The sequence below is a fragment of the Malaya genurostris genome, chromosome 2 (assembly GCF_030247185.1).
Source record: "Malaya genurostris strain Urasoe2022 chromosome 2, Malgen_1.1, whole genome shotgun sequence".
Classification (NCBI taxonomy): domain Eukaryota; kingdom Metazoa; phylum Arthropoda; class Insecta; order Diptera; family Culicidae; genus Malaya; species Malaya genurostris.
In genome coordinates, this window is record NC_080571.1 from 134,414,365 (window position 1) to 134,442,197 (window position 27,833).

Sequence of the window (27,833 nt, forward strand, 5' to 3'; positions counted from 1 at the left end):
CGATCGAGAAAAGTACGCAACCGCACGAAATTGACCATCTACAAAACGCTTATTAGACCGGTTGTTCTCTATGACCACGAGACCTGGACTATGCTGACAGAGGACCAACGCGCTCTCAGTGTTTTCGAAAGAAAGGTACTGAGGACCATCTATGGCGGAGTGCAGATGGGAGACAGAACGTGGAGACGGCGTATGAATCACGAATTGCAACAGCTGCTAGGAGAACCACCTATCGTACGGACAGCTAAAATCGGACGTCTACGATGGGCTGGGCATGTCATAAAGATGTCGGACGACAGCCCAGTGAAAATGGTTCTTGAATCTAATCCGACTGGTACAAGAAGAAGAGGAGCGCAGCGAGCAAGGTGGATCGATCAAGTGGAGGGTGATCTCAGAAGCATCCGTGCCTTGAGTGGCTGGCGACGAGCAGCCGTGGACCGAGTTATGTGGAGACGTATGCTTGATACAGCAAAGAACACCCCAGGCCTATAGCTGTTAGGTAAGGTAAGTAAGAAGAAAAAAAGAAGGAGGTTTCCGTTCGGGATGTGGCCAAAAAAGTGGGCACCTCGAAGTCAAATATTCTTCGTACTAATGAACGTTTGAATTTTCAAACCTATAAGAATCAGAAACAACCAAAACTTAGTCCGAAACTAGAAGCATCGTTCAGGCGGAGGGTTCGAAAGCTGTACAATACGATTCTTGCTGGAAATTTGATTTGCATAATCATGGACGACGAAACCTACGTGAAACTCGATTGCAAATCCTTGCCGGGACCACAATATTATACGGTGCGAGAAGAGCAAGTGTTAAACCTGTCCGAGACATCGATTGAAATCGAAAAATTTGGTAAGAAAGCTATGGTCTGGCAAGCTATTTGTAGCTGCGGTAAGACTTCGAACCCCTTCATCACCACTGCTTCAATGAACAGCGAAATATACATCAAGGAATGTTTACAAAACCGACTTCTACCCATGATTCGAAGCCACAAGGATACTGTTGTTTTCTGGCGAGATCTTGCTTCTTGCCACTACTCGAGATCAACTGTAGAATGGTATACTACCAAAAATATCACTTTCGTCCCAAAAGACATGAATCCACCAAATTGCCCACAACTTCGACCAATTGAGGAATTCTGGGCATTGACGAAGGCACATCTTAGGAAACATGTCTCGGCCGAAACCATTCAACAGTTCAAAAAAGATTGGAAAAAAGTGTCAAAACTTGTCACAAAGAAGTCTGTACGCAATTTAATGAGGAACGTTCGCAAGAAGGTGCACCAGCTAGTCCACAATGGCTAAGTAGCAAATGTTGAGAATAATATTCTGTTGTGGTAGTCTAATATTATCAGTATATCGAATAAAATTTGAATATCCAACACTTGTGAATTATTTACAGCGAAATCAAAATGCGTTCATACTTTCTGGGACAGTCTTTACTGTTTTGATTAAAGTGCAAATTAAATAAACTCGCGCACCACGGCTCTTGGAGCAAATTAAAAACACGCGCGAACTGGTTGACTACAAATTGATTATGAATTACCCATCACTACTTTGTGTTAACAAAATGACACCATTTCACTTTACTGATTGCGAGAAATCGTGACCACGCGCTTATGTAACAGACTGTAGTCTAAAATGTAACTTAGTCAGTTTTCTCAGAAATGGCTTGCCAGATTTTCTCGAACTTAGGTTCAAATGGAAAGACTAGTGATAGCATATAAATTCTTCTTAATTGGACAAAAACAACAATAGAGTTTGTAGGCCATGTTATTTGATAACCATACAAACCGTCTGTGATTATATCGGATCCGGAAATATCTGCAATAGTTGAATTCGTTTCGTTTTCTCAAAAATACCTAAACGGTCGTAGAACTGTTTTATTTTGTAGAAAAACTTATCTTTTAATAATCAAAGAAAATTATTTTGAAACATATCACAACATTGTGTATGAGTGATATGAGAAATACATCAATACACTACAAGGTAGATTAAAACAGGTATTCGCAATTATATCTATTTCAGATCGCCGTCACCAGTATGCAAGTCTAATGGAACTAGTACTCCTAATATGGAAAGCCTCGGTCTCGCTTTGTCACCACCAAGGCGTGCTCGAAGTCGTAGCCGGAGTCCTAGTGCTCAATCTAAAATTAATCATAATGTGATAGTAAGTAACTCAGATTGCACATAATTTACAAGAAGTCGTTATATAAAAAATGTTGTTCACAGATTCCCGAAAAAAGTGGATATCTTGCTTCTCCGAAATTAATGCGTCGATCAGTATCACCTAGTCCTCGTTGTTCAGATGTAAAGAAAAAAACAAAATCACTGGATTCGAGTCATAATATTGTCCAGAGCACTGGAAATATTACTAGTCTTAATGTGCAACAAGCAAAACTATATTTCGAGTGTAATCAAGAAGATTCCAACGTTCATGAAGGAAAGACTGAGTCTGGGAGTGATGACAAATCAAATAAGTACGAAAACGTCAGTGACAATGGTAGTGAAATCAGTGACGAGGGTTACCGCAGTTTAGGAGTAGTACAACCGAATGTTGCTCAAACACATCCACGTGTTTCGCTGTGCAGGCAAACATCGAATAATGAAGCGGAAAGAAATGGTAATTGTTAGACCATAAATATTATAAGAACTTCCATACAAAACCAAGTGGTGTTGGACCAATGCTGGAAAATCAGTGCTTGGAAAGCGAATTAATAGAGCTTGTTAACTATTCATTGTTCTCCACTATATCAATGCACCATAATTTGCACTATATTTATTTATTTTCATAACTTCGATTGTTTCTAAAGGTATTAATCACTAGTTACTAGTTGTTTTTTCTCTTTCTCATAAACGTAAATAATACCATAAAATACTAATACCTTGTATGAATCAAAGTTGAGGAAAATACCGGTTCCGGTCGTTCTCGTCTGCTGCGGTGTTCGGTATCGCAGCCAGTTGTTTATAGTACGTGTCACGAAATTTCAACCGTATAACGTGTACATCACGCCAGTCACGTACCCAGAGCGGGGCCCGTGGGGTCTTGGTCCCAGTCACGTACACAAAGGGGGGGGGGGGGGGGGGTAGTTCCAGTGTCCGTTGAAAACACTGGTTATAAAAAAAGGCGGGTGGGTAATGCCAGAGGCATAACTGGATGACGTGAATACGAAAAAACTGACACGCTCCCATCACTTTTCCGAATATCAGTTAGTTGATTGATTGTATGAATTGTGCAAGCTTTCTCCTTTTGCACTAATAGAGTTTGAAGCGATGCACCTACATTAAGTACAGATAAATTACATTAAACAGCTACTATTCAACAACTAAATATTCAAAACTTGCAACAATTCCTTTTAATTTGCTGTAGTTTATTTTTATTGAAGCTATGAAGTTCGAAGATATCAGATTCTTCTCGAAATTTCAGTACGAGACAATTGCAATGGCCTGGTCTGAAATGTATCGACGATCTTCGGTATGCAAGAGTAATTTTAATACTAATAATAATAATAAAAATAATAATAATAATAGTACCATATATATATATATATATATATATATATATATATATATATATATATATATATATATATATATATATATATATATATATATATATATATATATATATATATATATATATATATATATATATATATACATATATATATATATATATATATATATATATATATATATATATATATATATATATATATATATATATATATATATATATATATATATATATATATAAGTCACGCTCAAACCGTGCTGGTCTGTAGTTCCCAGTTGGGGGCAGAATTCATCGTTTGCTCCGGAAGGGGAACGCCGAGGGTGCCGGTGCACCGGTCTATCTGGCGGCAGTGATAGAGTACTTGGCTGCCGAAGTGTTGGAATTAGCCGGTAACGCTGCCCGTGACATCAAGAAAACGAAAATCATCCCTCGCCATCTGCAGCTGGCCATCCGTAACGACGAGGAGTTGAAAACCCCGTCCTTTTCAGGACGACCACATCACTGTGATAAAGAAATATATAATATTGCTTTAAGTTTAACCAGTTCTGATACGCCTGGAAAGTAGAATGCGCAAATCAAGTGGAAACCTTTGTTTTAACAATTTGTTCATTTTTGTTTTTGGCCGAATACTAAAAATTTACGACTACAATACATATTGATCTGTATACGTGGCAACTCTGTTTCGCACGGCATATTTGTTTACTAGTATAAAGATGTTTTCAACATAATCACTTATAAAGATGTTTTCAACATAATCACTTCCACTTGCGCATTGTCGTTCGTAATTGAATGTGTTAGTGACGGTGCAAATTATTTAAACTTCTCCTGTGTGTCTTGTTTCGGCAATAGTTGCTCAGAAAATAGTAGGAAAGCGACAAAATTTAACTAGTTCTTTAAGATGATCTTTAGTACTTTAAAGTGCTTTGAATGGGCTTTACTGGACGAGTACGAACATTATTACTCCCAGCGCTAAACATTATCTAGAGGGTACCACTGGTATATCGATAATCTATTCACGACGCAAAATAAAGGCATTGAATTTGATGCAAATTACTAAGAATTTTACATCACATTTCTCCGAAGTTGTAGAAAGCTCTAAAGTTAATAGAGATAAAATTCGAGTTATTGGCAATGATTTGAAACAGCAAGCGAAATTGTAACCTGTGAAGTATTCGCTATTGAATATCGAGTTTATATTCCATCGAAGGAGGTGGAAATTGACGGTGTTGTCACTGAAGCAAGTCTGGCAGCCGATAGTTTACTAAAAAATGGAGTTGGTCGTTTCAAAAACTCCATGCTTGAGGGAGTTAAGATACTAGAGTGCAAGCAATTGTTCTCAGCATCTATCAATGATGGGAACAAGATCTATCATCCTTTCGATTGTTTGGTGTGACATTTGCCGGATCTGCGTTGCCTAACCATGTCTACATCGGTGAAATTCGTCTTCCTGTTCGGCTTTTCGTTCCGCATGTTACGAATTGCACGAAGTGTAAAAAATTCGGGCATACAGCTACTTATTGTAGTAATAAGCCTGAATGTATCCGATGTGAAAGGCCCTACAAGAGTAATAATTGCGATATAGACATTGAAAAATGTGTTTATTCTGGAGATAGTCCTCATGATCTCACAGCATGCGATGCATTTAAGTTGCATAAAAACAAAATTAAGCCGTCTTTAAAGCACGGTCTAAGGCTTAAAACAGTAATTGATGTCCCCTCACTCGAAGCAGAAAACGGTTTTTCAAAACTAGAGTTATAGGAATCTGACTCTGATGAAAATAGTGAAGGTACATCGTTTGTCACTCCTCAAAGTTCCGTTAAGAGGAAGAAGTCCTCCCCCAAATTACCAAAAAAGGCACCTAAAATTACACCTTCAAAAAAAGATCTCCGTGTTAAATCTAAAAAGCAAAATTAAAAACCATGGTTTGTCAAATTCACAAACCAACCCAGGAACTAGCACAAAAAAGACAATAATCCAGTGGGGTCCGTTTCACAGCCACCAACAGGATTACTTAAGTTTTCGGAAATTGTAGAATGGATTTTCGCAGCATTCAATATTTCTGAACCTTAAAGACCCTTATAACGACATTCCTCCCAATAGCTACAACTTTTTTGAAGCAGTTGTCAGCTCAATGGCCAGTTCTTTCAGATTTTGAATCATTTGATGGATAATTTATTATCCGTCGCAAATGATTCAATCACTGTCCTGCAGTGGAATTGTCGAAACATCATGCCAAAACTTGATTCATTTTAAGTTCTATTGCATAGTCAAAAATGTTATGTATTTGCTTTGTGCGAAACATGGCTTACATCAAACATAGCTTTAAATTTTAATGACTTTAACATTATACGTCTCGATAGAGACCCTCCGTACAGCGGAGTGCTTTTAAGAATTGAGAAATGTTATTCCTTTTATAGATTAAACATTCCTTCTACTTCTAGTACAGAAGTTGTTGCTTGTCAAAAAAAACATTAAAGTAAAAAACATTGGCATAGCTTCGGTTTATATTCCTTCAGAGCACAAATTGGATAGTGACAGCTTAATGAAATGGTCGAAGCTCTTCCTGCTCCACGATTGATTCTGGGAAATTTCAATTCGCATGGAATTATGTGGAGTTCCGTTTACAATGATAACAGATCATATTTAATATATAATATTTGCAACAATTTTAGCATGACGGTATTAAATATGGGTACTATGACACGGATCCCAAGACCTCCTGCACTTATTATTGTCTTTTTGTCGTGAATACGACTTACTTTACTATGGGGTGCCTTTTCAAAATTTACCCTCTGAGAGAGTGATAAGTTTTTGATCGTGAATATCTATTGTTGTATCTAATGAATCAACATAATTCTTACGACATGCCATCGGAAATATGATCACAATTTTATGCAAAAGTTTTCAGTTTTGTGACATAGTCTCAAATAATTCAAAATTAAACTTTTCTGAAATGTTTGGTATAAACGAGTATCAAAGAGGATAATTCATAAGGCGCGTTTGCCTTTCTCGTATTTTTAAATCTCATAGCTCAGTGATCTGTGAAAGGATTTATATAATCTAACTACCAATAGAATGGAAATTTTTCAATTTAAACGTGTATAGCAGAAGCATTGAAGTATTTCAATAGTACACTATTGAAAAACCTGTCTAATTTGCTCCATGTCAACACTAGCCAATCAGAACGCGTTCTAAGGAAGAGAACAAAATATCTGCTGCTGTACAACAAATCGTCCGGGAAAAATGTTCCGAAAAGTGGTGAATATCACAGTGAGTTCCTCAATTTGGTCCTTGTGAATGCTAGAAACGAATCCCTACAGCATATTGATAGTTTCTTCCAATAAATGATGCAAATCCGAAATGAAATAATCGACAATCAAATTCTGTATGCGGCTATTTTTATAGCCGTTAGGACCGCCCATTAGTGAAAAAGCTACAAACGAAATCACATAAAAGGAAATCTCTTAACAAAAATTCAATCAGTTTGGATTCTATCGTCGTCTTTTTGTCGTCAACACAGCTAGTTTCGCTTTCGACAAGAGCGAATACGTCACAGCTGCCAGCCATTAGCATTGGGTAAAAAACAACGGTGGAGAGCATTGCACAAGATCAGCCGTTCTAATGACTCTAAAAGTTTTCTAAAGAACTATTAGGATTTGTTGTTTGCAAATCGTAGGGAAATATCCTCAGTTTACTGCAAATCAAGAATAGTTTGCTCAGATTTGTGCACTTTTCGCTGTGTGAAATTCACAGTAATCGAGATCAAGTGAAGCTTTCTTTGTTTTTGCGAAAAATGTGAAAAAGGGGAATGCGTGCATAATTCATACAATTGATATTCGGAAGTGTTAAGGAACATGTCAGTTGTTTTCGTATTCACGACATCCAGTTATGTCTCTGACATTACCCACCCGCCTTTTTGTGCTAGTTCCTGGGTTGGTTTGTGAATTTGACAAACCATGGTTTTAAATTTTGCTTTTTAGATTTAACACGGAGATCTTTTTTTGAAGGTGTAATTTTAGGTGCCTTTTTGGTAATTTTGGGGAGGACTTCTTCCTCTTAACGGAACCTTGAGGAGTGACAAACGATGTACCTTCACTATTTTCATCAGAGTCAGATTCCTATAACTCTAGTTTTGAAAAACCGTTTTCTGCTTCGAGTGAAGGGACATCAATTACTGTTTTAAGCCTTAGACCGTGCTTTAAAGACGGCTTAATTTTGTTTTTATGCAACTTAAATGCATCGCATGCTGTGAGATCATGAGGACTATCTCCAGAATAAACACATTTTTCAATGTCTATATCGCAATTATTACTCTTGTAGGGCCTTTCACATCGGATACATTCAGGCTTATTACTACAATAAGTAGCTGTATGCCCGAATTTTTTACACTTCGTGCAATTCGTAACATGCGGAACGAAAAGCCGAACAGGAAGACGAATTTCACCGATGTAGACATGGTTAGGCAACGCAGATCCGGTAAATGTCACACCAAACGAATCGAAAGGATGATAGATCTTGTTCCCATCATTGATAGATGCTGAGAACAATTGCTTGCACTCTAGTATCTTAACTCCCTCAAGCATGGAGTTTTTGAAACGACCAACTCCATTTTTTAGTAAACCATCGGCTGCCAGACTTGCTTCAGTGACAACACCGTCAATTTCCACCTCCTTCGATGGAATATAAACTCGATATTCAATAGCGAATACTTCACAGGTTACAATTTCGCTTGCTGTTTCAAATCATTGCCAATAACTCGAATTTTATCTCTATTAACTTTAGAGCTTTCTACAACTTCGGAGAAATGTGATGTAAAATTCTTTGTAATTTGCATCAAATTCAATTACGAACGACAATGCGCAAGTGGAAGTGATTATGTTGAAAACATCTTTATACTAGTAAACAAATATGCCGTGCGAAACAGAGTTGCCACGTATACAGATCAATATGTATTGTAGTCGTAAATTTTTAGTATTCGGCCAAAAACAAAAATGAACAAATTGTTAAAACAAAGGTTTCCACTTGATTTGCGCATTTTACTTTCCAGGCGTATCAGAACTGGTTAAACTTAAAGCAATCTTATATATTTCTTTATCACAGTGATGTGGTCGTCCTGAAAAGGACGGGGTTTTCAACTCCTCGTCGTTACGGATGGTCAGCTGCAGATGGCAAGGGATGATTTTCGTTTTCTTGATGTCACGGGCAGCGTTACCGGCTAATTCCAACACTTCGGCAGCCAAGTATTCTATCACTGCCGCCAGATAGACACGCGATGCTAAACACGCGAAACAAAATGCTTGTAAGACTTGTTTTTGAAACGAGGAGGGTTCCTCCTCCTCGTTTCAAAAACGTCTTATTTTGATAAATTTTTGGTTTTAGAAAAATGTACAAGGGCCAAGAAATGTAGCTATTGGAGATATTTTGTTGAAGGTTTGTGAAGTGAAACCTCAATGAGAACTCTTTGTCACACGGCAAGACGAATGAGGAATCGTAACGTAGGCAACGAGAGTGAGGAATATTCGAACCGATGGATATTTGAATTTGCTACGAAAGTTTACCCAGATTTTGTTCCTACGCAGAGCATTATTCGGAAGTCTACCCCAAATAATGGTTCAATTGATAGCCCCTTTTCAACGATAGAATTTTCTAAAGCACTCTTGTTTTGTAACAATAACGCTCATGGGTTGGACAGAAATAAATTCTGATCAGCCTCGCAAAAAGACGTTTGTTGAAATTGTTCAACAAGTTTCATGAGCAAAATGTTATTCCACCTGACTGGAGGCAACTGTCAGTTATAGCAATTCACCGATGGAAATCGATGCAGCCCTATCTTCCTTCCAGCATTCAATCGCAGTCGCTCGTGATAGGACGGTTCCAGTACAACATATGCCGAGTTCCTCTCTTCAAATTGACAGTGTCACCAAGAAACTCATCTGACTTCGAAATATCTACCGGAGGCAGTATCAATGAACTGGCATCCTAGATAAGAAGACTTCTTAGAACAACTTAACTAGGATAATCCAGGAAAGAATATCTGAGCTTCGCAACAGGAACTTCCAGCAAAAGCTTCGAGAAATTCTCCCACCCCAGGACGCAGCTAAAGGAATGCCTTTAATTACACCAGTAGAGAAGACAAATGCGCTAGGCCAGCAGTTTGTGTGTTCTCACAATTTAGGACTCAACATTGTTAGTCCACATGAAAGAGCCGTTGCAGATAGCGTAGCTGAGATTGACCAATCAGACAGCTTGGTTCCTGAGGAAAGTAGAGTCACTGCGAATGAGCTGATGGCTATTGTGAAAAAATCCAAAAATATGAAGGCCCCCGGTTTCGACAACACATTCAACATTCAACTGAAACATTTGAGTTAGCTAAAGTTATCCCAGTTTTGAAACCGGGGGAAGATCCTTCCTTTTCCAAGAGCTGTTGGCCCATCAGCTTACTCTCTGCCCTATCCAAGCTGTTTGAAAAGTCAATACAAAGGCGAATTCTTGCTTTCGCAGATGAACAGGATATATTACTGGAAGAACAGTTTGGGTTCCGGAAAGGAAGATCCACCATCCACCAACTCACAAGGTTTAACAACGTCATCCAGCAAAACAAATCAGTGTCCAAAACGACTGCCATGGCAATATTGGATATTGAAAAGGCATTCGATAATGTGTGGCACGATGGCCTGGCGTTTAAACTGCATCGGTATAATTTTCCCATGTATCTTATTGAAATTATCAAAAATTATCTTGCAGATAGATCATTCCAGGTTTCTCTGAATAATGCACTTTCAGAAAGATTTACTATTCCTGCTGGTGTACCCCAAGGAAGTATCCTAGGTCCCATCCTATACAATACTTTTACATCAGGCATCCCACCTCTTCCGGGTGGTGGTGTTCTGTCACAATTTGCTGATGATACTGCCATTCTTTACAAAGGTCGTGTCATTAATGCTCTTAAGAATAAACTACAGACAGGTCTGGACGCTCTAACTGAAAATTAATGCTCTGAAGAATAAACTACAGACAGGTCTGGACGCTCTAACTGAAAATTTTACAAACTGGAAAATTGTGATCAATGCAACAAAAACTCAGGTCATCTTGTTTTCACATTCAAGTTGAACAACAAAGATGAAAGGCCAAAGGGTCAAACACTTGTACTGTAAAATGTTGATGTAATACACAAAAATAAGATTAATAAACAGATATTTATGCGAAAAAAATGGCAACTGTCAGTTATAGCAATTCACCGATGGAAATCGATGCAGCCCTATCTTCCTTCCAGCATTCAATCACAGTCGCTCGTGATAGGACGGTTCCAGTACAACATATGCCGAGTTCCTCTCTTCAAATTGACAGTGTCACCAAGAAACTCATCTGACTTCGAAATATCTACCGGAGGCAGTATCAACGAACTGGCATCCTAGATAAGAAGACTTCTTAGAACAACTTAACTAGGATAATCCAGGAAAGAATATCTGAGCTTCGCAACAGGAACTTCCAGCAAAAGCTTCGAGAAATTCTCCCACCCCAGGACGCAGCTAAAGGAATGCCTTTAATTACACCAGTAGAGAAGGCAAATGCGCTAGGCCAGCAGTTTGTGTGTTCTCACAATTTAGGACTCAACATTGTTAGTCCACATGAAAGAGCCGTTGCAGATAGCGTAGCTGAGGTTGACCAATCAGACAGCTTGGTTCCTGAGGAAAGTAGAGTCACTGCGAATGAGCTGATGGCTATTGTGAAAAAATCCAAAAATATGAAGGCCCCCGGTTTCGACAACACATTCAACATTCAACTGAAACATTTGAGTTAGCTAAAGTTATCCCAGTTTTGAAACCGGGGGAAGATCCTTCCTTTTCCAAGAGCTGTTGGCCCATCAGCTTACTCTCTGCCCTATCCAAGCTGTTTGAAAAGTCAATACAAAGGCGAATTCTTGCTTTCGCAGATGAACAGGATATATTACTGGAAGAACAGTTTGGGTTCCGGAAAGGAAGATCCACCATCCACCAACTCACAAGGTTTAACAACGTCATCCAGCAAAACAAATCAGTGTCCAAAACGACTGCCATGGCAATATTGGATATTGGAAAGGCATTCGATAATGTGTGGCACGATGGCCTGGCGTTTAAACTGCATCGGTATAATTTTCCCATGTATCTTATTGAAATTATCAAAAATTATCTTGCAGATAGATCATTCCAGGTTTCTCTGAATAATGCACTTTCAGAAAGATTTACTATTCCTGCTGGTGTACCCCAAGGAAGTATCCTAGGTCCCATCCTATACAATACTTTTACATCAGGCATCCCACCTCTTCCGGGTGGTGGTGTTCTGTCACAATTTGCTGATGATACTGCCATTCTTTACAAAGGTCGTGTCATTAATGCTCTTAAGAATAAACTACAGACAGGTCTGGACGCTCTAACTGAAAATTAATGCTCTGAAGAATAAACTACAGACAGGTCTGGACGCTCTAACTGAAAATTTTACAAACTGGAAAATTGTGATCAATGCAACAAAAACTCAGGTCATCTTGTTTTCACATTCAAGTTGAACAACAAAGATGAAAGGCCAAAGGGTCAAAACACTTGTACTGTAAAATGTTGATGTAATACACAAAAATAAGATTAATAAACAGATATTTATGCGAAAAAAATTGAATGCGCTGAAGCCTAAGTTTGTGCGTTCGTGCACAGCCCCGCCAAACAGGGACTGCGTATTCAATTGCGGAGCAGATGAGTTGTTTATAGACAGCCATCTGATTCTTCAGGCACAATTTAGATGTTCTACAAATCAGCGGATACAGAGACCTAATTAGTATGCTGCCTTTTTAACGATTTTGTCAACATGTGACCTGAATATCAGATGTCTGTCAAAGGTGTGAGTCCTAGATAGATAACTTCGTCGGACCATTGGATGATCAATCGTATTCGGCATTCGTCTGATGGAACAAGTTTTGGAGATCTTGAATGTGGAAACAAGATGACCTGAGCTTTTGTTGCATTGATCACAATTTCCAGCTTGTAAAATATTCAGTTAGAGCGTCCAGACCTGTCTGTAGGTTATTTTTGAGCTTGAGCGACCACCTCTTGTTGCTACTCCGTTACTGATCGGGATTAGCTGAAATTGTATAGGGAGTTTCTAGATGATCCGACCTGGGACTGGTAAATCATCCTTGAATGTGCTCCTATTCGAGGAAACTGTCGAAAAATTTGAAATACTATTGTGTATAGAATAAAAACTTCCCAATTTTTAATAAATGAAATTACGTAATACAAAATAAACGAGCGAATAGGATTAAGACAAAATAGTTGATTTATTGCATTGACATATTCCTAACAGTTGTTATAAAAGTACGGGTGTGTAATGTCAGAGACATAACTGAATGCCGTGAATACGAATAAAACTGACACGATTTGTTTAAACTTTCGAATTCGAATTGATAATTGATGGATTGTGTGAATTGCGAAACTTTCCCCCTTTTCACTACTAAAATTTTCAACGAGTTTTGACGTCGATTATCTCATTTCGGATTTGCATATTTTATCGAAAGAAACTATCAAGATACTGTACAGGATTCATTTCTGACTTTTAGAAGGACCAAATTGTGGAGTTCTCTACGATATTTAGCACAGTTCGGAACATTCGAACGATTTTCGCACAGCGAAAAGTGCACGAACCGAATCAAATTATTTTGGGTTTTCACTAAACTGATGATTTCTACCTTCGAATTTCAAAGAAATAATCTTAATAGTTCTTTAGATAACATTTAGAGCCATTAGAACGGCTGATTTTATATAATGTTGTCCACTTTTCGTTTTTTGTTTTCTTTCTCTCCAATGCAAAGCACCAGCAGCTGATGCAATCGTTCTTGCATGAATTGAAACTAGCTTTGCGTACAAACCGACACATACGCTCGCAGTGCCAAATGATGCGAAACTGGTTTAATGCGTCTTCTCGTCTTGACGACCGGAAGCAAATGAGAACTACGACCTGAGCGCTTGAGGTTTTAAATCACGCAGAAGGTCTGCTTTCATTGACGACTGCTCCACCTGACGACTGAAGTCCAAATGAAAGGACGACCTAAGCGTGTGAGGTTTGGCACCACTCAAAAGGTCTGCTCTCAATATTGACGACCGCTGCTCCCGACGATTGAAGTCCAAATGAAAGCACGACCTAAGCGTTTGAGGCTTTGTACCACTCAAAAGGTCTGCTTTCATTGACGACTGCTCCACCTGACGACTGAAGTCCAAATGAAAGCACGACCTAAGCGTGTGAGGTTTGGCACCACTCAAAAGGTCTGCTCTCATTATTGACGACCGCTGCTCCCGACGATTGAAGTCCAAATGAAAGCACGACCTAAGCGTTTGAGGCTTTGTACCACTCAAAAGGTCTGCTTTCATTGCCGACTGCTCCACCTGACGACTGAAGTCTAAATAAGAGTTGCGACCTGAGCGTTTGAGGTTTTTAACCATGCAGAAGGCGCACTCTCCGAAGCTGCTGGTCCCACGACGTCTGCTTGCATCCAACGCTCAAGAAGAAATGATCGAATTTCGACCACGGTTCCCCTTTTATACGCAGTCAGTTGAAGATATGTGCCTGACTACCTCAAAATCGTCGTCCTTGCGCGAAAAAGCCAAGCAAAAGTAAAGAGTTTTCCGCGTTGTTTTCAAAGTTTGAGAAAACCTAATATTTGAGTTGTTTGTGGTTATCTCACACTGTTCAAAATATTATCCTAAATTCCTGATCATATTTTTGATGAAATGGTGAAAGAATTATGTTGCTGCCTTTAATACAAGTCGAGATATTCACGATTAAGTTCTGCCCATTCTTCCATAAGGCTAATTTTGAAAAGGCACCCCATAGTAAAGTAAGTCGTATTCACGACAAAATCGTTTTAAATCACCAAATGAAGGTCAACAGATTTCACGTGTGCCTTGAATCTTTGTTATTTTCGCTTTATTATTTTAATTAATTATTAAAGCTAATAGGTACTATCAATCTCCTAGTGGACCTCAGCCCCTCTGTCTGTAGTTTATTCTTCAGAGCATTAATTACACGACCTTTGTAAAGAATGACAGTATCAGCAGCAATGTAAAAATGTTGTATAGGATGGGATCTAGGATACTTCCTTGGGGTACACCAGCAGAAATAGTACATCTTTCTGAAAGTGCGTTATTCAGAGAAACTTGGAATGTTCTATATGCAAAAAATTTTTTGATGATTCTAATAAGATATATGAGAAAATATACCGATGCAGTTTAAACACCAGGCCATCGTGCCACACATTATCGAATGCCTTTTCAATATCCAATATTGCCACGGATTTGTTTTGTTGGATGACGTTGTTAACCCTTGTGAGTTGGTGGATGGTGGATCTTCCTTTCAGGAACCCGATTTGTTCTTCCAGTAAGATATCCTGTTCATCTGCGAAAACAAGAGTTCGCCTTTGTATTGACTTTTCAAACAGCTTGGATAGGGCAGAAAGTAAGCTGATGGACCGACAGCTCTTGTAAAATCATTCTCCGGATTCAAAACTGGGATAACTTTAGCTAACTTCCACATTGATGGGAAGTAGCCAAGCTCTCAGCACCTGTTAAAAATTTAAGCTAAGAAAACAAATGAGCGAATTCTCAAATGTTTCAGCTCAATGTTGAATGTGTTGTCGAAACCGGGGGCCTTCATATTTTTATATTTTTTCCCAATAGCCATTCGCTCATTCGCAGTGACTCTACTTTCCTCAGGAACCAAGCTGTCTGATTGGTCAATTTCAGGTACGCTATCAGAAACGGCTCGTTCATGTGGACTAACAATGTTGTGTCCTAAATTGTGAGAACACACAAACTGCTGGCCTAGCGCATTTGCCTTCTATACTGGTGTGATTAAAGGTATTCCTTCAGCAGCGTCCTGGGGTGACATCAGAGGAGTAATAGGCTTCGGTTTTTTCTTAAGCACCTTTGTTAAGGACCAAAATGGGTTTGAATGTGGGAGAATTTCTCGAAGCTTTTGCTGGAAGTCCCTGTTGCGAAGCTAAGCTATCATTTCCTTGATTATCCAAGATAAGTTGTTATAAGAGGTCTTCATATCTAGGATACCAGTTCGTTGATATTGCCTCCGGTAGATATTTTCTGTGATCTGCCTAAGAGAAAGTTTGGTGTTCTTACATCTGATGCATTGCTGGTATCATATCTATGTAAATCACTTCCTCTGTAAACTCGATCACACAAATATCGAGGCAGCATGCCATTTATTAATTCAAAAATTAACACCATTGTTAAATAATAAATTCTTCGTTTGACAGAAAGCCATTGTAATGCACAGAGCAGAAAAGTAGAGGAAGTGTATCTATTACATTTAAGTATCAATCGCATGATTTTATTTTGCAATCGCTGTAATTTCATGATTTGTGTTCTATTAGCAAGAAACAGAATGGATAAACAGAAGTCAATGTGTGGTGAAATGATTGATTTATACAGAAGAATTTTACTACTGATCGTTAAGTCATTTTTCAAACGACACAATACTCCGTAGTTTTTTGCATTGTTCCTAATAACGTTATTAATGTGAAATTCGAATGTTAACTTTTCATTTATTACAATTCCAAGATGCTTCCTTACTCTAACGCGATCAATAATCTCACCATCTGATCCTCTAAAAAGTTTCCTAACTGCTCTACTGCCAACAGTAATTACATTTTTAAAATAGTTGACTGAACAATGGCCCCTCCTTGCAGCGATCGTATCTTTTGATGAATAATTTTCCACTGAGAATCGAAGATATGATCACTGTGCTTCAGTGGAATTGCAGAAGTATCGTCCCAAAACTTGTTTCTTTCAAACACTTAATACATACTCATATTTGCGATGTATTCTCCTTGAGTGATACTTGGCTTACTTCTAACATCAACCTCGACTTCCATAATTTTAACATAATCCGCCTGGACCGAGAAGACTCTTATGGAGGGGTACTTTTAGGGATCAAAAATTGCTATTCATTTTATCGTATTAACCTCCCCTCGACACCGGGAGTTGAAGTTGTTACTTGCCAAATTAATATTGAAGGCAAAGATCTATGTATAGCTTCTATCTACATTCCTCTTAGAGTCTCGATAGGGCATCGTCAGCTTGCAGACATCATAGAACTTATTCCTTCACCGCGACTGGTTTTAGGGAGCTTTAACTCGCATGGTACAGGATGGGGCTGCTTATATGATGATAACCGTTCTTCGTTAATCCAAGATTTGTGTGACAACTTCTATTTGACAATTCTAAACACGGGAGAAATGACATGGAACCCTAGACCGCCAGCACAACCAAGTGCGCTGGATTTATCCCTTTGCTCGACTTCGCTGCAGTTAGATTGCAAGTGGAAGGTAATCTGTGATCCTCATGGTAGCGATCACTTGCCGATCATAGTTTCTATCACCAACCGTGTAAGACCATCGGTAACAATCAATGTTTCGTACGATTTAACACGAAACATTGACTGGAAAAGTTACGCGAGCTCGATATCTGAGAAACTAGAAACATCACAGGAGCTTCCTCTAGAGGAAGGGTATAAATTTTTGGCTAGCTTGATTCTCGACACTGCAATTCAAGCTCAGACGAAACGAGTACCCAGCGCGCAAACTAGTATGCGTTCTCCCAACCTATGGTGGGACAAAGAGTGCTCAGAGCTGAAAACGAAAAAAACTTCATCTCGTTTAGAAGGAAAGGATCGCCAGATAATTATCGGAAATACGCGGCGTTAGAATTTCAAATGAAAAGTCTGATTAAAGCTAAGAAACGCGGTTACTGGTGAAGGTTTGTTGACGGATTAACGAGTGAAACAGAAATGAGCACTCTTTGGAATACGGCCGCATGCGCAATCGAAATCACGCGAACGAAAACGAGGAATATTCTAACCACTGGATATTTGATTTCGCTAAAAAAGTATGTCCCGATTCTGTTCCAGAACAGAAGATACTCCGCGTCGCGACATTGGATACAAACGAAACACCGTTTTCGATGGCAGAGTTCTCACTTGCGCTCTTGTCGTGTAACAATAGAGCCCCGGGGTTAGACACAATTAAATTCAACTTGTGGAAAAATCTGCCCGACTCTGCCAAAAGGCGCTTGTTGAATTTATTCAACAAGTTGCTCGAGGGCAATATTGTTCCACACGAATGGAGAGAAGTGAGAATTATCACTATTCAAAAACCTGGGAAACCAGCCTCCGATCACAATTCGTATCGGTCGATTGCTATGCTTTCCTGTATTCGGAAATTGTTGGAGAAAATGATTCTCTTTCGTCTAGACAATTGGGTCGAAACAAATGAATTGCTTTCCGATACACATTTAGATTCCGCAGGGGCAAAGGAACGAACGATTGTCTAGCGTTGCTCTCAACAGAAATTCAAATGGCATTTGCTCGTAAAGAACAAATGCCATCAATTTTCCTCGACATCATGGGGGCATTCGATTTAGTTTTGAACAACTTTTTATATAATCTATTGTCCGAGAAACACATGCATTTTGAGCATGGTGATTTGATGACAAAGCGATTCAGTTACATGGGCCTCCCTCAGGGCTCATGCTTAAGCCTCCTTTTATACAACTTTTACGTAAATAACATTGATGAATGTATCACATCTTGCACGCTAAGACAACTTGCCGACGACAGTGTTGTGTCTATTATAGGACCCAAAGCTGCCGATCTCCAAGGACCATTGCAAGATACCCTCGACAACTTTTCGACATGGGCTCTTCAAATGGGTATCGAGTTCTCTACGGAGAAAACTGAGCTGGTTGTATTTTCAAGGAAGCGAGAACCAGCACAATTACAGCTTCAACTAGGGGGTGAAATCATAGCACAGGTCTTCACATTTAAATATCTCGGGATCTGGTTCGATTCCAAAGGTACCTGGGGATGTCACATTAGGTATCTGAAACGAAAATGCCTACAGAGAATCAATTTCCTTCGTACTATAGCCGGAACTTGGTGGGGCTCTCACCCAGGATACCTGATCAGGTTGTACAAAACGATGATATTGTCAGTAATGGAATATGGTTATTTCTGTTTCCGCTCGTCTGCGAATATTCATTTCATTAAACTGGAAAGAATTCAGTATCGTTGTTTGCGTATTGCCTTGGGTTGCATGCAATCAACTCATACGATGAGTCTTGAAGTGCTGGCGGTCGTCTTACCGCTGAAAACAGATTCTGGGATCTCTCATATCGATTGCTTATCTGATGCGACATCTTGAATCCGATGGTGATAGACAACATTGAAAAGCTTGTCGAGCTTAATTCACAGATCCGTTTTATGTCCTTGTATTTTGACTACATGGCTCAGAAAATAAATCCTTCTTCGTTTGTTCCTAACCGTGTTCATTTTGTGGATACTTCTAATTCTACTGTGACACATCCATGAAAGCAGAAATTCGTGGAATCCCGGATCATGTACGCCCTCAAGAGATCCCAAAAATTTTTAATAATAAATTTAAAGAAGTCGACTGTAATAAAATGTTTTACACTGACGGATCACATCTCGACGGGTCCACTGGCTTCGGTATATTCAATGAAAATTTTATCGCTTCCTATAAACTCAGTGATCCAGCTTCAGTTTACGTCGCAGAACTAGTTGCAATTCAGTATATGATGATCAGTCAATGATCTCAAGGCATTGACACTCTGCCCACAGATCACTACTTCATTGTATCGGACAGTCTCAGTTCCATTGAGGCTCTGGAAAGTACTCACCGTATTTCCTGGGGAAAATACGGGGACAATTGAGTGCTTTCTCTGCAAAATCATACCAGATTACCTTGGCTTGGGTCCCCTCACATTGTTCCGGGGCAATGAGAGGGCGGACTCGTTAGCCAAGGTGGGCGCACTAGAAGGTGATATCTATGAAAGACCAATCTGCTTCAATTAATTTTTCAGTTGCTGTCGTCAGAAAACTGGCAAAATACATGGAATAGTGGAACTCTGGGACGATGGTTACACTTAATAATCCCACAGGTATCGACGAAAGCTTGGTTCCGGGAGTTAGACGTGAGCCGAGACTTTATTCGTGTAATGTCAAGGCTTATGTCTAATCATTATATGTTCAGCGCACATCTCCGTCGTGTGGGGCTCGCTGAGAGTGGTGTCTGCGTTTGCGGTGAGGGTTATCATGACATCGAGCATGTTGTTTGGACATGTGTCGAGTATTGTGATGCCAGGTCCCAACTCACAGGTTCCCTTCGGACCCGAGGTGTACCACCCTTCGTACCAGTCCGCGACGTCTTGGCAACTCGAAATTTTTCTTATGTGACATTCATGTACAATTTTTTTAAAACTATCAATGCTCAAATTTAGTGCTCTCCCTATCTCTTTCTCGTCTAAAGCTCTACCGCTCTCTTCTTTACGTTGCTGGAAGTATGGCCTGTGTAAACGATGCTTCGGATCATGCACCTGCCTTGAACTGACTAAGTTGCTAGAAGCTACCCAAAAACGTCACACCAACAAAGCATCCCAATCCATAGTAATCTCTTCCTTGCTACAAGCTGAAAATTATGAAGATTCATCGAACGCAAAATGAATCACTCAACTTTTATATGTATGCTCTTGTATAAATGCAGACATCTCGCGCTCTGATTGGCTGGTGCTGTCATGGGTTAAATCAAACAGGTTTTTCAATAGTGTACTATTGAAAAACTTCAATGTTGTTGCAATACACGTTCAAGTTGAAAATTTTCGATTCCATTGGTAGTTAGATTATATAAATCCTTCTACAGATCACTGAGCTATGAGCTTTCAAAATACGAGAAAGGCAAACGCGCCTTATGAATTATCCTCTTTGACACTCGTTTGTACCAAACATTTAAGAAAAGTTTAATTTTGAATTATTTGAGATTATATCACACAACTGAAAATTTTATCATAAATTTGTGATCATATTTCCGATGGCATGTCGCAAGAATTATGTTGATTCATTAGATACAACAGGAAATATTCACGATCAATAACTTATCTTCTCTCAGAGGGTAAATTTTGAAAAGGCGCCCCATAGTAAAGTAAGTCGTATGATCAGATGACAAAGTTCGAGCTCATCTGGACTAGCTAATTTACCGACTCATGTAAAATTCTATCAAAGCAAAGTGTTACATTCGAAATCCCCTCTCTTTCAGATCTCGAAAAAGTTTGACGATTTCATGCATTGAATATGTACAGGTTTATACTGCTCACAAATTCCGTCGTATCAGAGCCTCTCGAATTTATTTCTGTGCTGCCTCAAATGATATGGTGAGCTATATATATATTTATATATTGAAGATATATATATATATATATATATATATATATATATATATATATATATATATATATATATATATATATATATATATATATATATATATATATATATATATATATATATATATATATATATATCTTGTGACGGCTAGTAGAGTTTGTACGTCAGTAGCGTGTAGTGATCAAACCGATGTTGTTGCAAAAGTGCCGCGAATACAATGTACCAATCCAAGTAAATTTTACATTGAAGTCCGCTTTTCTTAGTAAACTTAGTACACCTCTCCTCAATGATAACCCCTATGAGCACTTCTGAGAAGGGTAGACAATATCTGTACTCGTCAAAAGGTATCAATTCACACCTTTGGTACAAGTGACAAAATTGGAGGCAGTTTGTGTAGTTCTTCGATTTTTTTTGGCAAATGGAATTAGATCTTTTGAAATCATAAAAAAATCTTTCATGGAGACATGGAAGGATATTTTTAAATGTTGTTGCAATATCGTTTGTATTCCACTAGTTGCGAAGAATGAAATTGTTCACTGCATCAGAGCTTCGCTTAACACAGTAAGGGCAAAGTCCAAGATGCATTATTTAAGCTCCTGCAGCCATTCAGTCATCGGCACGGAAATAGGCGTTTACTTAGGAGCTCCTATTTTTGTGAGGATGTATGCCACCGGGACAGGTGGACCGTAGTATTATTCTTAGCCAGTTGTGAACTGCCACCAACACTAAACGGTTATCTAGGCTGCTAAAAAAGGGAAGTAGACATTGATGGTCAATTTTCATGGGTAGCTAAGCTGCCGACCTGTTTTTACGGCAGGATTATAACCCGATTTTCCCAGTCTTCAGATCCAATCCTTATCTAGAAGTTACGGATCTAATTTGTCGACTTTCCTTACCTACATTGATCTATTGACTTTAAACCTTGGATACCTGTTGCGGATTCGGTACAAGCTGTTGAGAGTTTGGGTGTCCAGTTGTGTTATGTACACCTGAAGGGTAGACACATGCGGCTCGAAAGCGATTAAAGTATCGTCCGCTATTTATAGCCAACTATTAAACTGTTCCTTGATGCCAGTGTAAGTTGGTTGGTAGTTACACATTGCGTGTTTGACGATGATGATCATGTGTTCATGTCCAACTTCATTTGCCAAATCAGTCCGTTTTATCCAAACTTTTGGTTAGTTGGACACGCACTATCTCTAATCTGATTACACAAATAGTGGACTCGATTATAATTTTTTTTTCAACTATTCAATAAGGCACACTGCCTTAGCTTGATTATAATTATGTTTCTCGTTTTGCATGTTTTAAAACTTAAAGATTTCAATGAAGTATAATCTCATTCAGAACACTTATTACTTCCAGCTGTGGCGGGTCAGAATCCACACTTAGGAAGTAGAATCAAACTCAATTATGTTTCGCAGGGCTCGTGGTTCTTCCAGTGGTAGTGTAGGGTGCGCGGTGGAGCATGAAGGCTTTTAAGATGCTATCACTCACAAAGGGTCGTTAGTTTGTGTTTCGTGGAATCACTTCAGTTGGATTTTCAATTCCTAAGGAAATACAAAGAAAATCGACACCGAAGAAACCGAGATACCGAGCACACATGTGCACGAGTATCCAAGCATGTTGAATAAAACTTAATTTGCAGTGCAGGTAAGAATGTACCGGTGTTTGGTTTTGTTTTAACACAGTACGGCGGTTCAGAAAAATCATAGTCACTTTACGGAAAGCGTGACAGAAAGAGTGAAACAATTTCAATGGATGAATTTTAATTGAAATTCCGATGTATATGAAATTTTTACAGCAATACTATGGAGGTGGAGTAATATCATCAGCAAAAAAAAACAGTTTAATCCACCTAATAGTGTAATGATGCCCTTTTCATTTCAATCATATTCTCATATGTAATACTGCGGTATTCTTTTCAAAAAATTTCTCTTCGGTTTTAGAAAGAAACCAAGGGTTTGTTTGTACATTAACTAGTATACTAAATAAAACATCGCTTTGATAGCTTAGGTCGTCCTTAAGAAAATGAAGTAGATTCACTATTACACGTACTTCCATCACCGGAACCCGAGAATCGCTATAATCGAAGTCGTTTCGTATGTCCACCAACGTATGACGTACAAACTCTACTAGATTTTATTCAAATTTTGAAGATTTCATACAATTTTACATCGAACTCTAAACGACGGTATAAATTTTTCTTGAATCCGAAAAAATGCATTAATTTTTGTTAGGACCATACCTACTCTTACTCTTTCAGTCGTAGACCACGCGGGTCTCTGCTGTATACAGGAGGCGTCTCCATTCAACTCGGTTCATGGCTGTTCGCCACCAGCCTCGGTAGCTGCTAAGGGTTCGCAGGTCATCCTCAATTTGATCGATCCATCACGCTCGCTGCGCGCCTCTACTCCTTATACCGGTCGGATTATTATCGAGGATCATTTTAACCGGGTTGTTCTCCGACATTCTAACAACATGCCCGGCCCACCATAACCGCCCGACCTTGGCCGTTTAGACGAGGGTTGGTCCTCCCATCAACTGGTGCAGTTCATGGTTCATTCGCCATCTCCACGTACCGTCTTCCATCCGCACTCCGCCAAAGATGGTTCGCAACACCTTCCGTTCAAAAACACCTAGAGCACGTTGATCCTCAGCAAGCATTGTCCAGGACTCGTACCCGTAGAGGACAACCGGTCCAATCAGCGTTTTGTAGATAGTTAACTTCGTACGACGGCGAATTTTGCTCGATCGATGCGTTCTGCGTAGTCCAAAGTAAGCACGATTTCCTGACAATATGCGTCTCTGAATTTCTCTGCTGGTGTCATTATCGGCAGTCACCAGTGAGCTCAAGTATACGAACTCGTCGACCATTTCGATTTCATCACCACCAATTAGAACTCGTAATGGGTGGCTGACATTGGCTTCTCTCGAGCCCCTGTCTTTCATGTACTTTGTCTTTGACACATTGATGTCTAGTCCGATCCGCTTGGCCTCAGCTTTTAGTCCGATGTACGTATCTTCCATTTCCTCAAAGTTGCGTGCTATAATGTCAATATGATCAGCGAAACCAAGTAGCTGGACGGACTTTCTGAGAATCGTGCCACTCGTGTCTATCGTCGCTCTTCTTATCACATCCTCCAAAGCAACGTTGAATAGCAGACACGAAAGGCTATCACCTTGCCGTAGCCCTCTGCGAGTTTCGAAGGGACTCGAGTTTATCCCTGATACTCGAACAACGCACACCACTCGATCCATCGTAGCCTTGACAAATCGTATCAGTTTGTCTGGGAATTCGTAGTCGTGCATGATTTTCCACAGCTGATCTCGATCGATTGGGTCGTAGGCTGATTTGAAATCGATGAATAAGTGATGTATTGGTATATTGTATTCGCGGCACTTTTGCAACACCGTGGTAGCGCGTTCGCCCATACATCCTGCCTGATATTGTCCCACGAATTCGTTTGCAATCGGTAAAAGTCGACGATAATAAGATTTGGGAGAGTACCTTGTAGGCGGCGTTCAGTAGAGTTATTCCGCGGTAATTGCAGCAATCCAGCTTTTCCCCCTTTTTGTAGATGGGACACACGGTTCCTTCCATCCATTTTTTCGTTAAAATCTCGTCCTCCCAGATTTTGGTAACGACCCAGTGCAGTGCTTTCACTAGTGTATTACCACCCCAAGTAGCAAATGCAACTTATTGAAATTTCAAGAGGTTCTACAATTGTTTTAGAATTGTTTTTTTATGTTAGATATGTTCGAGAAGATTTATAAATATATTAAAATCGGTTTTGCAACTTTTACCTGGTAAGTTTTACGATAATACCGAAAAAAATCACTATAGAACAATTTTAAGTATATCTAAAACAATTGTACAGCAAATCACCAACTTGCCCACGTTGCACTAATAGTTATAGAGGCACTACCAAAATTTTAACATCGTCATGTAAAAACGAAGTAACTAAATCAATTGTTCAACTTATCAAAAAATTTCCAAATGGCTGTCATAATTTTATCGGACTCAATATATGCCGAAATAGCTGTATATCTCTTGTGAAGAAAAAAATAGTGAAATTATGCTCTCCGCAAGGCAAAAACTGATAAGCCGAATTGAAAACCTCCGCATTATCTGGACTGTCTCATGAAATTTTAGGTCAGTGTGTGCAGTTTTCTTCATTTTTAGGAAAACAATTCGAAACTTGCAAATAAGTTGTACCAGATTTATCTGCTTGAAATGAACGTAAAACTTGCCGACATGAGAATATTATCGTTAAAGTTTCAGAAATACAGCATTACATACTTAATGAAAACAAAAATTAATTATGACAATTTGAATTCGGTTTCCACCTCGTGAAAAAATGAACAGACTGACATCATCACATCACATTCACAGAAAATGGTGTACAATCATCAAAACACATTAATTCAAAGGCGCTTGAAAATTTCGGGCGTACGAATACAGGTTTCATCATAAAAATGCAGTTCGTTATCGATTTTTCATTCACAAAAACACAAAAGATCAACTCTACAATATGTAGCATTATCATTTTTCATGTGCAGGTTATTTTACAAGATCTATTTTTGTATTAAGAGCAGTTGTATTGTAAATCAAATGTGAAACTTATTCAGAAGAAATTAAGTTTGTTATGTTTTTGAAACGTCATTCCATTTCTTGTTTACATTACGTAGTAGTTTTCACGAGTTTCATAATTGTTTTTTCGCTGATTTTATTACAGTCTTAGTGATGGAATCGACGCATGAGTTTTTATATCAGTTGCACAATCGTTGTGAAAAAATATTCGTAATAACGGAAGAACTTGAAGATATGTTGAGCTTTTCCCATAACACAACAGTTACTAGAAAAGTAATATGAACTGACTTGATAAATTGCACAATCAATAGAAAAAATGCAGGATAGCAACTTAACATGTTACTTGGGCCGTGTTCTATCGTCCTCTGCACGCGTTCCCAAGTTCGTTACCGCGCCGCCACTTTCGTATTCCGCCACATCGCCATTAAGGTGCTCGTCGAAATACTGCCGCCACCTCTCGATCACCTCACAGTGCTTCATGAGAAGATTCTTGTTGGTGCCCTTGCACATATCGGCCTGTGGCACATGACCTTTGCGTGAACGGTTCACCTTCTCGTAGAACTTCCTTGTCCTTGAGTTTAGTCTGTTCCGCGCCTGTCTGTATCGCTCCTCGTTTGCTCTCGTCCGATGTTGCAGCTTGCTTGCCCAAGCTGCATTCTTCTCGGCCACTGGCTCTTCACATTCGACGTCGAACCAGTCGTTCCTTACGTTCGGAGTACTTAAGGACCATAAGACCTTTCAATTGACCATAAGATTGGCAATATCGGTTCTGCAATCTCTAATAAAAGTGAATAAGATTCATTTGTGAGCATATGACTATTACCTTCTATCGTTATTCGAAAACCGGAAACCAGAATCGATTTATTTGGCTGCCTACTGGTAACGGCTATCGATTTGTGTAGCTTTGAGTCTAGTTTAGAAAAAAATTTACGTGTTTTGTTTCGCCGGTTTAAGTGACGGTGCACGATATTTAACACGTTTTACACCATAACTCCGGAACCGGAAGTCGGATCGAGATGAAATTCAGAAATTCCGTACGGGATCGTGAGACCTTTCATTTGAACCTATGTTTGTTAAAATCGGTCAAACCACCGCTGAGAAAAGTGAGTGATATCCACTTTAGAATATATGACTACTATTTAATGTGCTTACGGGACCGGAGACCGGAACTGGGATAGCCTAAATCGGTTTGCTTAGTTGTCTACTAATAATAGCTATCGTTTGAGTTCAGTTTAGAAAAAAAGGCGGGTGGGTAATGTCAGAGACATAACTGGATGTCGTGAATACGAAAACAACTGACACTTCCGAATATCAATTAGTTAATCAATTATATGAATTATGCAAGCATTCCCTTTTTCCACATTTTTCGCAAAACAAAGAAGGATTCACTTGATCTAGATTACTGTGAATTTCACACAGCGAAAAGTGAAAAAATCAAATCAAACAGTTCTAGATTTGCACTAAATTTGCAATTTTTCACCAATGCAAATGACTGGCAGCTGTGACGTAATCGCTCTTGTCGGAGGCAAACGACACAAAATACATCTGTTCGCAGTGGCGATAGAATCCAAACTGATCCAATTTTTGTTGAGAGGCTTGTTTTTGCCTGATTTTGTTTGTAGCTTTTTTACTAATGGGCGGTCCTAAAGGCTATAAAAATAGCCGCATACAGAATTTTAATTTTGATATTTCATTTCTGATTTGCATTTCATTGAAAGAAACTATTCTGATGCTGTACGGGATTCATTCCTGCCTTTCAGAAGGACCAAATTGTGGAACTCACTACGATATTAAACACTGTTCGGAACATTTTCTCAAACGATTTGTTGTACAGTAGCAGATATTTTGTTCTCTTCCTCAGAACGCGTTCTGATTAGCTGGTGTTGACATGGGTCAAATGAGACAGGTTTTTCAACAGTGTACTATTGAAATACTTCAATGCTTTTTCTTTACACGCGTAAGTTGAAAAATTTCGATTCTATTGGTAGTTAGATTATATAAATCCTTTCACAGATCACTGAGCTATAAGCTTTAAAAATACGAGAAAGGCAATCGTGCCTTATGAATTATCCTCTTTGATACTCGTTTATACCAAACATTTCAGAAAAGTTTAATTTTGAATTATTTGAGACTATGTCATACAACTGAATATTTTATCATAAAATTGTGATCATATTTCCGATGGCGGGTAGCAAAAATTATGTTGATTCGTTGGATACAACAAGAGATATTCACGATCAAAAACTTATCACTCCGTCAGAGGGTAAATTTTGAAAAGGCACCCCATAGTAAAGTAAGTCGTATTCACGACAAAATTGCGTTGTTTGTTTTGCCAGTTTTAGTGACGGTATCAAATTTTAATCACATTTTAGCCTATAATTCCGGAACCGGAAGTTGGATCAGGAAGCAATTTGAGAGTTTTATTTGGGACTATAAGACCTTTTATTTAAATTTTAGATTT

The 27,833-nt window shown here is 38.9% G+C and overlaps 1 protein-coding gene across 6 annotated transcripts in view; it reads left to right on the forward strand.

Annotated features, from left to right (window-relative positions):
* LOC131429404 (GAS2-like protein pickled eggs) overlaps positions 1-27,833 on the forward strand; it is a 556,322-nt gene that overhangs the window by 482,279 nt on the left and 46,210 nt on the right. For all 6 annotated transcript variants that reach the window (XM_058593488.1, XM_058593485.1, XM_058593486.1 and 3 more), the window contains 2 exons: positions 2,022-2,163; positions 2,226-2,616. In XM_058593488.1, coding sequence (XP_058449471.1) covers positions 2,022-2,163; positions 2,226-2,616 — 533 coding nt within the window. The remainder of the gene's footprint in view (positions 1-2,021; positions 2,164-2,225; positions 2,617-27,833) is intronic.